This window comes from Garra rufa, chromosome 25 (assembly GCF_049309525.1).
Source record: "Garra rufa chromosome 25, GarRuf1.0, whole genome shotgun sequence".
In the NCBI taxonomy this organism is placed as follows: domain Eukaryota; kingdom Metazoa; phylum Chordata; class Actinopteri; order Cypriniformes; family Cyprinidae; genus Garra; species Garra rufa.
This window is the reverse complement of record NC_133385.1, coordinates 3,530,549-3,545,296: the sequence shown is the minus strand read 5'-3', so window position 1 is coordinate 3,545,296 and position 14,748 is coordinate 3,530,549. Positions and strand designations below refer to the sequence as shown.

At 26.5% G+C, this 14,748-nt stretch overlaps 1 protein-coding gene across 1 annotated transcript in view; it reads right to left on the bottom strand.

Annotated features, from left to right (window-relative positions):
• LOC141301028 (spatacsin-like) overlaps positions 1 to 12,125 on the bottom strand; it is a 32,549-nt gene extending 20,424 nt beyond the window's left edge. The window contains exons 1-11 of the mRNA XM_073831282.1: positions 12,032 to 12,125; positions 11,791 to 11,956; positions 10,521 to 10,732; positions 10,334 to 10,442; positions 9,316 to 9,475; positions 8,103 to 8,375; positions 7,825 to 8,025; positions 5,869 to 5,976; positions 5,617 to 5,785; positions 3,907 to 4,121; positions 1,144 to 1,293 (exon numbers count right to left, since the gene is read on the bottom strand). Coding sequence (XP_073687383.1) covers positions 1,144 to 1,293; positions 3,907 to 4,121; positions 5,617 to 5,785; positions 5,869 to 5,976; positions 7,825 to 8,025; positions 8,103 to 8,375; positions 9,316 to 9,475; positions 10,334 to 10,442; positions 10,521 to 10,732; positions 11,791 to 11,956; positions 12,032 to 12,125 — 1,857 coding nt within the window. The remainder of the gene's footprint in view (positions 1 to 1,143; positions 1,294 to 3,906; positions 4,122 to 5,616; positions 5,786 to 5,868; positions 5,977 to 7,824; positions 8,026 to 8,102; positions 8,376 to 9,315; positions 9,476 to 10,333; positions 10,443 to 10,520; positions 10,733 to 11,790; positions 11,957 to 12,031) is intronic.
• Positions 12,126 to 14,748: the final 2,623 nt, after the last annotated feature.

Genomic DNA, 14,748 nt, shown 5'->3' with positions numbered 1-14,748 from the left:
AACTTCACTGTAAAATAAACACCTAACACTGAAAAATATACAACAACAATAATAATAATAATATTATTATTTATTATTATTACCAAAAAATCTAACAAAACAAATAGCATTGTAATATTTCACTTTCAAATAAAATTATTAAATTCTTAATATTATTATTATAATAATTATTAGTAACAAAAAAGTAAAATAAATAACACTTAAGCATATACAATATTAATAATATTTATTATTATTATTACAATTATTATTATTACCAAAAAAATCTAACTAAATAATTACTATTGTAATGTCACTAAAAATATAATTCTGAAGTTAAATTATTATTAGTGTAATTATTACAATTATTAGTAACACACAAATAAACAAAACAAGCACCAATGCAAAACTTCACTGTGAAATAAACACCTAACACTTAAGAATATACAATTATTATTATTATTATTATTATTATTATTAGTTATTATTATAACAATAAATATTATTACCAAAAAAATCAACAATGCAAAACTTCACTGTATAATAAACATCTAACACTTAAGAATATACAATAATAATAATTATTATTATTATTATTATAACAATAAATATTACCAAAAAACAAATCAACAATGCAAGATTTCACTGTAAAATAAACATCTAACATTTAACAATACATGATAAAAATAATAAAAATAATAATAATAATTATTATTATTGTAATTACTATTATTATTATTACTACAATAATTATTATCAAAAATCTACACAAAATAATTACCATTGTAAAATTTCACTGTAGAATAAAATTGTAATGCTTAAGAAATGATTATTATTCCAATAATTATGACTACCAAAAAATAAAACAAAATAAATCACCAATGTAAGACTTCACTGTAAAATCAACATCTAACGCTTAAGAATATATGATAAAAAAAATTATAATTAGGATGATTTTTATTATTATTATTTTTGTAAATATTGCTATTACTAATATTATTACTACAATAATTATTATCATTATGATCAAAGATTACACAATATAATTACACAGTAAAATTATATTATATGTTTTTGTATGTTTGTAATAGTATTTTAAGGTGAAAAGGGACATGAGACAGAATGAGATGCATTAGAAAGTTAGAAAGCCTGGTAAAGTCTCACCTCGGCCTGAGACAGGAAGTAGTGACTGGCCGCCTCGGGCTGGACGCGATCCGTCTCCAGCTGCTCATGGCATCTCCTCCAAAAGGCCAGCCGCGTCTCCTGTCTCTCCCACTGACGCTTCTGCTTATGAGCTACCAGATCTCGCTGGAGCTGTTCCAGGTTTGAGGAAAAAAGAGGAAACAAGCTTCTCGTTTAGCACTTAATGTTTTTCTAAGGTCCACATGTGCTGTCTTGGGAAACTTTGAGTTTGGGAGGTAATTTCATAACTTCAGGGCTTGGCAAAATGTGGCCAAAAAACAACAAACAAACAAAAAACTGATTATATATTAATTATCCAATTAATATATAATCAGTTTTTTGTTTTGGATAATAACAATAATAATAATAATAATAATAATAATAATAATAATAATTATTACTATTTAAAAAAATGATAGTATTGTAATATTTTACTGTAAAACAACAATAATTTAAGAAAAAAAGCTATTACTATAAATTTTTTTTGCTGTAAAATAAAAATAATTAAGAAAAAAATAATACTATTATTATTATTATTATTATAATATTACTAAAAATAAACAATGTTAGTATTATAATATTTTACAGTAAAACAAAAATAATTTAAGGAGAATAATCCTATTATTATTAAAATAAAACTAAATAACAGCTTGCTGTAAAATACAAATTAACAATTTAGAAAACATTTTTATTATTATAAGTTTTTAAATAATGAAATTTTGTATTTTACAGCAAACTGTTATTATTACTAAAAACAAAAATGATATTACCATTGTAGTATGTTACTGTAAAACAAAAATGATTTACTAATTATTAAAAACATAAGAAAAACATAACATTTTAAAAATGAATAATTAAAAAAATAAATGTGAAAAAAATCTAATAAGAAAATAATAATAATAATAATAATAATAAAATGACTATTATTATTATTATTACTACTACTACTAAAATCAAACATATCAATATTGTAATATTTCACTGTGAAATAAAATTGAATACTTAGAATAATAATGTTATTTTAATTTTATTAGTAAGACATTATTATTAAAAGTATTCGATTTAATAATAATAAATTAAATAATAATGATAATAATAATAATAAAATAATAATTGTATTTTTTTTAAAGATTTTTTATATTGAAATTTTACAAAATATTACAATGTAATTGTTACATTTTATTAATATTAGAATTACATTATTTTTAAGTATTCAATTTTATTTCACAGTGAAATTACAATATTGATATGTTTGATTTTAGTAGTAATAATAATAATAATAATAATTATAATATTTTTATTATTATTATTATTATTATTATTTTCTTGTCTCACAGCATCAGAAATGTTGTATTGGTCATTCTGAAATGTTTCCTTCACCAGTTTCGTCACTTGCCCACCACGTTTTGATTTTTTCATGGTAGCAAAAATCATTTAGTTCAGTTAGAGAAACAGTGCAATTAAAAACTGAACACGGCTGCTCAACAGTCGCATCACAGATCCGCGGCTGGAGTCCAGTATATTTTGGATTTCAAAAAGGCCTGTTGACTGTTGCCGTTTATCTAAAAGGTGATTTTGGAATCTCATTGGAAGAACATTCAGTTCTTATTTATTCCACCGTGTTTGCTGATTTTCAGTAGGCCTGTTTTTTATATATAAATAGGCTACACTTTGTGTAAGTTATTTAACAGTTATTATTTTTTTTTTTTAATAAATAAATAATTCTGTGTTTAATATAGACTAAGTGAGTTAGTCGTACTGTTTTGTTGTCGTCCATTCAATCAGTTGACGCCGAATTCGAAAGTAAAAGTAAAAGTAAAAGTAAAATGCTCACTGATCCCTTCAATTAATTATATTTATATGAAAATTATTATTTTCAGTGACTTATCCTAGTTTTATTAGTGATATTGAGTGGAAATTTGTCAGCAAGTGATGACTTTGTTCTCTTTGTCTTGTTGGTTGGAAACGCTGCTTTATGCGCAAATGTTTACGCGATGTTCCAGTTTTGCGCATAAGTTAAATTCGCATTTATGGATGGAAACATAGCTAGGGTCTTTACTCTGTGTTTATAGGGAATATTTGCATTTATTCACATGCGATTTAATTAGCTGTTCATGTGGTGGAGTGTCGTGCCTTTTTTTGACTAAAACTAGACTAAAACCTTTTTGACTTTTCGTCGCCTAAAATTGGACTAAAACTATCACATTTAGAAGTGACAAAAATTGGACTAAAACTAATAAGCATTTAAGTCCAAAAGACTAAGACTAAATCTAAGATGGTTGTCAAAAACAACACTCAAACAGTGAAAGTGAGTTGTTCAAAACCTTTCTTTTTAGTAAACTCTGTGTACACAAACAATGTTCTCAGTGCTGGAGTTCATGTGTAGAGACCCAGGCGATACTTCCAGCAAAGTTTCATGGTGTGTCGAGTCTTCTTAGTGTTGGAAAAATATCGATTTTGATGCACTCAAAGTTATGCCCCTAGTACTCCCATTCACCGGCCACTGACCACAAAACGAAATCACGGTCAATCTCAAAAACGACTCGTTTGTCGTAATTATGCTTTTAGATATAAGTTTGTCTCGTTTACAGTAAAAAAAAACAGCCCAGGTTGCATTTTGGCAATAGTTATCCTTTAATATATAGTACAACTGTGAAAAATGACTATATCTAAATTATTTCTGCCTTAATTCACAATTTCAAATGTGCAACTTTATTTTGGCAGGTCGCTGTGGCGGTTACTGACCTCATTTATGATCAGGCAGTCGATGGGCAGCTCGGCCAGCTGAGCCACTTTCCTGGCCTGCGTGAAAAGGCTGATCTCCTGCAGCTCCTGCATGATCCTCCTGCACTCGTCCTGCAGGCCGGCGCTGGAATAATCGTCCAGCAGATGCGCAGACAGCGGCACAGGAGTGTCCGACAACACCTGACTCAACTGACTCAGCTTCTTAAAGTCAGGACCTGCACCAAACACAACACAGTCATTTTCATTTTATTTTTACATTTTCTGTTTTCAATTTATTATTATTATTATTTTTTAATACTTTTAGTTTTCCATTTCATTTTTAGGGTTTTAGTAATTTTAGTAATTTACAAAAAAAATTAAATCTTGTTAGTTTTTTTTTTTATTTGTTAAAAATATTTGTTACTTGTAATTTTACTTTCACTTTTTTATTTTCACAAATTTTATGTTTTTATTTTTTACATTTTTGTTAGATTTTGTTTTTATTCAAAATTTTATGTTCTGTTTTTATTTTCATTTCTTATATTTCCTTTTTTCCTTTTTTTTTTTTACATTTTTTTCAGTTTTTATTTTAACTTGTAATTTCTTATAATTTATTTCAATTTTAAATGTAGTTTTTATTTTCTTTTTTATATTTTCAGTTTTCTTTTTTATTTTATTTTCTATTTTCTGTTTTCTTATTAATTTTTAAGCTTTGTTTTATGTTTTTGTCATTTATTATTACTTCTTTCTTTATGTCTAAATAGTGTTATAGTTTTATTTTTATTAGATTTTGATTTTATTAGATTTTGTTTCTTTTAATATTTAATATTTTATGTTTTAATTTTAATTTTAGATTGTCAGATTTTTATTTTAATGTTTTTTATTTTCCATTTTATTTTTTAGTCATTTTTTTTATTTTCGGTTTTCATTTGTTTTCCTATTAATTTTTAAGATTCATTTTTTTATTATTTTTTTATTCGTATTTTTCTTATGTCTAAATAAAAGTTATAGTTTTATTTTTTTTAATTTAAAGTTCTTAAGTTAGTTCAGTTCTTTTTTTTTTAATTAATTTTCATTTTACTTTAGATTTTGTTTCTCTTAATTTTTTTATATTTTCAGTTTTCATTTTATTTTGAGATTTTCAGTTTTCTGTTTTTTTTTTTTTTAATCATTTTCTTTGTTCTTATTTGCTTTCCTTTTTAATTTTAAGATAATTTTTTGTTTTTTGTTATTTTCTATTTTTTTTTTTTTTAGTTTTATTTTATTTGAAGTATTTTTTATGGTTCATGTAACTTTTTTACGATTTTAGTTTTAGTTCTACCTAACAACAATAACCCTAATTTACAGAATATTGCACTTTCCCATGATAAAAAATTCATTTTTTTATGTTCTTATTGATAATAGTCAGAAATGTTTCCTGAGCAGCAAATCAGCATATTAGAATGATTTCTGAAAGATCATGTGACACTGAAGACTGGAGCAACGATGATAAAAATTCAGCTTTGATCACAGAAATAAATTACAGTTTACAATATATTGGCATAGAGAAAAGTTATTTCAAATTGCAATAATATTTCACAATTTTACTGACTATTTTTTTATTTAAATAATGCAACCTTGGTGAGCAGAAGAGTCTTCTTTTAAAACATCATTCTACATTTTTTCCAATGCAAATGTGGACTCTTATAAATATGGTTTAGAGCTAAAAACGATGGTGAATTTCAGTCTGACCGTTGGATTTGAGCAGTCTCTCCATGTCCACCAGCAGCTGAAGCAGACGGCGCAGCTCATATTGAGTCCTGCTCTGTTTCAGGAGCGTCAGCAGCAGAACCGAAGCCTGAGCCTCGACCCACTGGACCGGCAGCACGTCTGAACTCAACACCACACTGCTGCTCCGCAACTAAACACACAACCACAAAAAAAGACAAGGGTTAACACTGAAAACCAGCAGACGGGGAAAGAAAGAAACCGGAGTGACATTACATTGAGCAAACACTTCTGGAAGTCCAGCAGTTTGTCTTTGGCTCGCTGATAGTCTTTGTAGTCCGAGCAGAACTCATACATGTGCAGCATGTAAATCAGCGGAGACTCCTGCAACAAAATAAACAGACATATATGAAATAAAACTAATAATTTGCCTTTACAATGTATTTTTTATACTTTTATTGATCAAGGATGCATTAAATTGATCAAAAGTCCAAATCCAACGGTCAGACTGAAATTTGGGATTGTTTTTAGCTCTAAACCATATTTATAAGAGTCCACATTTGCAATGGAAAAAATGTAGAATAATGTTTTAAAAGAAGACTATTCTGCTCACCAAGGTTGCATTATTTAAATAAAAAAATAGTCGGTAAAATTGTGAAATATTATTACAATTTAAAATAACTTTTCTCTATGCCAATATACTGTAAAATGTAATTTATTTCTGTGATCAAAGCTGAATTTTTACCATCATTGCTACATTGCTTGTGTTTAGACATTTACAATGTGACAAATTTCCATTTCGAATAATTGCTCATGATTTCCACAAAAATATGAAGCGGCTTAACTTTTTTCATCCTAATTCATTATATTACAATAAACATTAAAGTATATCAGTGTTTTTAGAGTGAAACTAAAACTATTAAAAATTATTTTTGTTAATTGAAAAAAAAAAAAACCCCAGCTGAAATAAAATCCTTAAACTTACATCAGAAATAGAAAAGGAACTGAAATAAAATGGTTTGATGTCGTACTAAAATGACAAAGTAAAATAAATATAGTTTATAAAAATAAAAGTTTAATAAACTTTTAGAGTTCAAAATACTAATAATATTGAATGTCAATAATACTAAAATGACACCGAACAACATATTTATGTTACTTAATGTGCCACCTGTGTAAGTCAATTACCTAATTAAAATGGTAATTAAATAAAAATAAATAAAATGAATAAATAAAAACACACACACACACACACACACACACACACACACACACACACACACACACACACACACACACACACATATATATATATATATATATATATATATATATCCTGAACTACAAATGTAAAAAAAATTAATGAAATAAAACATTAAGTACTACAATTACTAAAACATAAAAAAAGAAATGAATTTAATATAATATTAATAAATACAAATTAAAGCCAAACAGAAACTTAACTTGTTAAATGTTTTCCATTCCATATATATACATATAGAGTTATTTTGTATTAACTGTTTTCCTTTTAATTTTTAATTTAAATTTTCTTTGTCACTTTTACTTTTTTTACATTTTCATTTTTTATTTTAGTTTTGTATTTTCTGTTTTCCTTTTAACGTTTTTACGTTTTGTTTTATGTTTCTGTAATTTATTTTTATTTTTTTCTTTAATTAAGTCTATATTAAAACAATTAATAAAATACATCTAATATAATATTAATAAATAAAAATTAAAGCCAAACCGAAATAAAAACTAATAAAAAATTTTTTAATATATTTTATGTTTTCTTTCTAATTTTGTTTTTCTGTTTTATTAACTTTTTATATTTTCTGTTTTAATTTTTCTGGTTTTTTTTTTACATGTTCTTTTTTAATTTTATTTTTTTCAGTTTTTTTTCTTTTCTTTTATTTGTTTTACGTTTTTGTAATTTTTTATTAGTTTTTTCTTTAATCATGTCTAATAAATGACAATATAATATATACATAATACTAAAATATTAATAATCTTAAATGTATATATATATTATATACACATATAATATTGACATTTTATTAAACAAAATCTAAAACACTATTATTAATTTATAATATAATATAACAAAAAATAAGTACTAAAAGTTTGTGAATGAGAGGAAATACGATGCTTAAATTTGAGTTAGAAACTTGTAAAGAGTTAGGTCTTTGAAATTAAGCTGAAATAAACTAAATTTCCAATCAGAGAGTCTCTTACCCTCTGAAACAGCTGGAATCCACGAATCAGAGGCCTGATCTTGCTCCTGCACAGGAGTGTCTTCCACAAGACGGAGAGATCGTGGAGGTTCCACACGTGATGGGCGGGGCTCTCGTGGATGTGGGCGGTGGCTTCCTCAGTGACATCATCACCGACAGACGTCAGGATCCACACACAGAGACACTGAAGCAGCTCCGCCCCCTGTCAATCAAACCACACATGTGTCAAACACACAGCAGCTGAAGCTCATCTCTCAGATCTTACAGTCAAGCACAGACCTGATGACAGGCCGCCAGCACGGACAGAGCAGGACTGCGCTGACGGACCGCTTCGGACAGCAGAAACCTCCAGGGACTGGGCTTCTCCTGGCTCTCAAGCAGCACCTGGAAGAGCTCTCTGGGGGGTTCGGGGCTCTCGTCTCGGGGAAGAGCGCTTGTGATGATCCCCTGATCCTCCAGAGCCTGATGGGAGCTTGTTGGATGAAGATCTTGGAATGCCAGGGAAATGTGGGACTGCAGAGCTGGACTGAAACTGGCTGCCAGAGATCTGACCTGGACCAACCAACACAAATATAGAAAGTTAAAAGCTTGTTTTATCAGAAATTATATAGTGCAACAGTCAGGTTGCGAATGTGATGTAAATGTAAAGAAAAAAAGGAAAAAAAATAATAACCAGTCAATGTAACTTCGGGTCATTTAATTTTCTACTTACAAAGAAATAAAGAGAAATGGTTTGATTTTGTTTAAGCTCTACATCCTACAAGAGCTTCAACTCTGTCATTTGGTCATACAAGTAAGATACCAAGAATAACGAAACGTTACAAAATGTTTTTGTAAAATAAAGGACAATTCCAGTTTCTGCCATCTCTGTGTTATAGTTTAACCATGGAATTGAAACTGTGGTTATAAAAAACAATACGTACTACACTTTTTCTATAATAAAACCATGGTACATTTGTATTTGTGTATACTTTTATTCTTTTTTTTTTATAACTATACTGCCTTAATGGTTTGATGTTTCTTACTGTTTAATAATAAAAAAGAAAACAGAAAAAAAGATTTGAGATATGCACTCCAAAGTCCTGATCTAAATCAATTGATTCGTGAATCTGCTCCGAAGTTCCAAACTGAATTAAAAGATTCACAAACCCGCTCTGAAGTTCCAATCTAAATCAAAAGAGTCATGATATGCGCTCTGAGGTTCCGTTCTGAATCAAATGATTTGCAATACGTGATCCAAAGGCCAGATCTGAAACAAATGATTTGCGAACCCGCTTCGAAGTTCTGGTCTAAATCAAATGATTCACAATACACACTCTGAAATCCTATCTGAATCAAATGAGTCACGATACGCAATCCAAAGTCTCAGTCTGAAACAAATGATTTGCGAACCCTATCCGAAGTTCCGATCTGAATCATTAAAGAATGTGTCAATTTAAAATTTTTATTTTTAAAATAAAAAAATAATAAAAAGATGTAAGACGACCCATACCTGTTGGAGCGGGTAATTGTGCAGCTGTACAAACAACAGGAAGTTGAGCCACTGTCCGTCACGAGCGCAGTCCTGTGGGTAGGCGGGGCTTAGAGGAAGGGCGTGCAGGTGACAGAACTGGACAGGAAGTGCCCACTCCTGCGCCGCCTCGTATGACGAGCTAACATGAACACACAGAACCACTGTTAACTAAAACTAAAAGGATTAAAAATCATTCATCAGTCATTTTCGTTAGTTTAAATGACTGAAGTAAGATAAAACAAATATTAGATGAAATACAAAAAAATTAATTAATTTGAGGTTAAAGTACTAAAACTGAACTAAAAATACATTAACACCAAGAATAAACGTAAAAAATAATAATAATAAGAATGGCAAAAATTCATCAAATTAACCAAATTAATAAATAAAAACTAAAAATCTAAAAATAAATGCTGATTCAAAATACTACTAAATACTATAATAAAATAAACACTGATTAAAGACTCTATAATGATGAATACATAAAATGATTTAATTATTCAACTTAATTTAATTAAAGGAAAATCATTCATAAAACAACTAAATATCACATTATGCGACAACTTAATACCCAATTGAAAATTTTAATTTGCATTTTCAACAATGATTCTGGTGCAAAATCTGCAGATTTGTAAAAATGTGAAGAAAATTAAAATAATATTACTTCCAGACAATTTTTTTTATTAATTTTAAAATCAATCTGTTGTTCTGTTAAGTTACATAAAATTAAACTAAAAATTAAACTATTAATTAACTAACAAAAAATAATCTTAAAAAAAAGATTCAATATTTTAATAGAGTAAAAAGTTTTTTTTAACTCTCATTAAAAGTTTGTAATTTTTTTCCATATTGTAATAATTTTTATTTATTTTTATAAATGAAATTAAATATATAATAAAAAAAACCCACACATTTTACTCATTACATTTTTTTCTCCCCTGAATTTTAATAAAAAAAAAAAAAAAAAAAATGCACTGTTTTGGTGCAGAACACTGACCGACTGATGGCTTTCTTCTCCAGAACGTCTCTGACGGCCGTCTCCAGATGAACCAGCAGCTCCTGAGCGCTTTGTTTCTCACCGCTGACCAACTTAGTGGCCTTTTCCACTGCAACAGAAACCGAGAAATCAGTGAAAGCTCTTCAAACAAAACCCACCATGTGACTGAGTTTAGTGTTGATGATACCGAGGGCCTGCCGGAGTGAAGCTGCGTCTCTGTGGTCCTCACAGGTCTGAGTCCAGAGTCTGAGGATAAGGTTGAGGGCGCGGAGATCCACTCTTAGTTTGAGGCTGCAAACACCCAGCAGCTCACAGAAACACACACACGCTGCTGACACACACGCACTGCTGAAGTTCAACAGGCCTAAGGAGTACGCCTGATCCACAGCCAGAGACACCCTGATACCAGAGAGAGAAAATTACACCGCAATATTATACACACATATATTTTTCTTTGTAATTTGTGACTCTGGACCACAAAACTGGAGATATATACATCATATGAAAGCTCAATAAATAAGCTTTCTATTGATATATGGTTGTTAGGATAGGACAATATTTGGCCGAGACACATCTATTTGAAAATCATGAATCTGAGGGTGCATAAAAATCAAAATACTGAGAAAATCACCTTTAAAGTTGTCCAAATTAAGTTCTTAACAATGCATATTACTAATCAAAAATTACATTTTGATATATTTATAGTAGGAATTTTACAAAAAATCTTCATGGAACATGATCTTTACTTAATTTCCTAATGATTTTTGGCATAAAAAAAAAAAAATCAATAATTTTGACCCACAAAGCGTATTTTTGGCTATTGCTACAAATATACCCCAGCGACTTAAGACTGGTTTTGTGCTCCAGGGTCACATTTGTGATGAAATAATCATTGCATACATTGCGCACTCTCTCTCTCTCTCACTCTTGCCCTATATATATATATATATATATATATATATATATATATATATATACATATATTTTTTTTTTTCACACAGTCTACATTTTATTCTTTAAATAAAATTGTATTTAATAATAGAATTCTATGTAAATTATTTTTATGTAACATTTATTTTAAAAAGGCATAGCTCTATATACATTATTTTTTTTAATTTTCGGAATTTTAATTTTAGTAGTTGTTTTGGAAAAAAATGATCAGAGTTAATTAATTTTCACAATATTTAATATTTTTATACCTAATAGATATATGATGTTTTTACATTTTTTTAAACACGTATTAATACATAATGGAAAAATATATATTTTTTCTATAGATAAAATTATATTTAATAATAGAATTATATTAATTAACATACATGTATGTATGTATGTATATATTTATATGTGTGTGTTTAAAAATATAAAAACACACATATACATATATATATATATATATATATATATATATATAGAGAGAGAGAGAGAGAGAGAGAGAGAGAGAGAGAGAGACTCACTGTAGCTTGACGTTGCTGCAGTTGACGAGATGCTGCGTGAGAAAAACCCCGTATGCGAACGCCGGCCTGCCGTGACTCAGGTAATACAGGAAGTCCAGATTCTCGATGACGGCGAACTTACTGACGAGCTGAGAGCTGGAGAAATGCGGCGGCTCGCTGGACGCTTCTGGAAAACAGTGAATAAAGTGAATAAAGTCTCAAGTCTCAACAATTTCCCCACAATAAAGTTTAAAGCTCCTACCGCTGCTGCCCACGGCGTTGGCCGACTGCCACCCGAACAGTTTGGAGGGATCCAACGGATGCAAAGACTGCAGATGGAAAAGCACAAAATGCATTGGCTTTCTGTCGTCCAGAACGTCCCATAAAAATCTGCATCTTTACACAGGTCTTTAAACCTTGTCTGCTTTATGATATTTACATGCTTTTGCATTGTTGTCTGACTTTATTGTAAATAAATAACAATCTTTTGGTTTGAGACCATCCAGATCCAAATAAATAAAAAGAGATCAAGTTAGATTATCAAGTTGATCAAGTTAAATTATTAACATTTAAAAAAAAAGCGTGTTGATACTTAAATATCAATTTAGTTCTTTTTTTTTCACATATATTTTTATGTATTAATTCTATGAACATTTGGTTGTTTTTTTGAAAATTAATTTCAAGAATTAATTAATTTCCACTACATTTATTATAGGGTCTATACATATGCACTCTATAAATTATTAACTTTTTAAATATTTATTAATAGTCATTTATTTTATTTTATTAATTTTGTTATTTTTACATATAATTTTATATTATTTTCCACTATATTTATTACTATATTTTCATATAGTGTGCATAATAAAATTAATACTTATTAACACTTAATTCATTTTATAAACATCTGACGTTTTTATGGAAATTAATTTCAAGAATTAATTAATTTCCACTATATTTATTATAAAGTTTATACATGTGCTCTCCATAAATTATTAATGTTTTTTAAATATTTATTAATACTTAAATATTTTATTTAATTAATTAATTAATATACAATTCCTTTTTCATATACTTTTATATTATTTTCCACTATATTTATTATAATGTGCAAATATGCAATCTATATAATTGTAAAATAGTTTTTATTAAAATTAAGCATTTTTTATATATATTAACTATACATTTTTGTAAACTTTTGAAATTAATTTCTAAAATGAATAAATTTCATGTGTATCTATACGTTCTGTAAATTATTAACATTTAAAAAAACATTTTGATACTTAAATATCTATTTAATTAATTTTACATATGTTTTATATATATTAATTCTATGAACATTTGGTTGTTTTTTTAAAAACTGTATTACAATAATTTATTCATTTCCACTATATTTATTATAGGGTCTATCAATGTGCACTCTATAAATTATTGCCTTTTAAAATATGTATTAACACTTAAATGTTTTATTTAATTAATTATAATTTTGTACATATACTTTTACTTTATTTTCCACTATATTCATTATAGTGTGCATATATGCACTCTATAAAGTGTAAAAAAAAAAGAAAAAAAAAAGGAATACTTAACACTTAATATATTAATTTTATTTAAATAATTTACATACATTTTTATATATTAATTCTATAAACGCCTGGTTATTTTTCTGAAAATTAATTTTAATAATTAAATCATTTCCACTATATTTACTATAGGGTCTACTCTATACATATAATTAACTTTTTAAATACTTATTAAAATGTATATATTTTATTGAATTAATTTATATAATTTTTTACATATACTTTTATATTATTATAGTGTGCATATGTGCATTTTTTATATACTTAATTTACAGTTTTATATATTCATTTAATAAATATTTGGTTATTTTTCTGGAAAAAATTATTAATTTCCTCTATATGACTATCAATACATTCTATAAATAATTAATATTTAATTAATGTTATAGAATTGTTCACATATATTTTTTTATTTATTAATTCTATAAATATTTGTTTTTTTCTGGAATAAAAATAATTCCCTCTACATGACTATCAATACATTCTATACATAATTAACATTGATAATTATTTAATTAATTTTATAGAATTGTTCACACATTTTTTTATATATTAATTCTATAAACATTTGGTTATTTTTCTGGAATAAAAATTATTCATTTCATCTATATGACTATCACTAAATTATTTAAATAATTAATATTGATAGCTAATTATTTAATTAATTTTATAGAATTGTTCACATATATTTTTTATACATTATTTCAATAAATATTAGGTTTTTTTTCTGGAAATAAATTAAAAAAAATTAATGAAAATAAATTAACTCAAAATAAATTTCCTTATAGTGTCTATACATATATGCACTTTTTAAAATTAGTAAATATTTTAAATTCTTTTAAAAATATATTTATATATTTTATTTAATTAATGTATTTGGTTATTTTTGCAAATAAATAAATAAAAAATTGTGTGTGTGTATATATATATATATATATATATATATATATATATATATATATATAAACGTGGTTATTTTCCAGAAAAACCCATTTCAAAAATGTATTAATTTTTATTTATTACATTTATTTTTAATTTTAGAAATTACAATTTGCTAAAAATCTATGGATACTTTAATATATTTTAAATTGATTTGATAGAATTGTTCACATTTATTTTTGTATATCAATTCTATAAATGTTTGGTTATTTTCCAGGAAATTCCTTTCAAGAATAAATTAAAATTAATGAATTATCAATATATTTATAATTTACAATATATAATATATCAGTTTAATTATTTTAACTATATTTAATATAGTGTGCACATAAAATGTAACATTTAAAAATTATTTTTTACTTTGATCTTATTTCACTAATTTATATAATTATATATATTAATTCTATAAATATTGGGTTATTTTTTAGTACACTCCTTTCAAGAATGTTTTACTTTC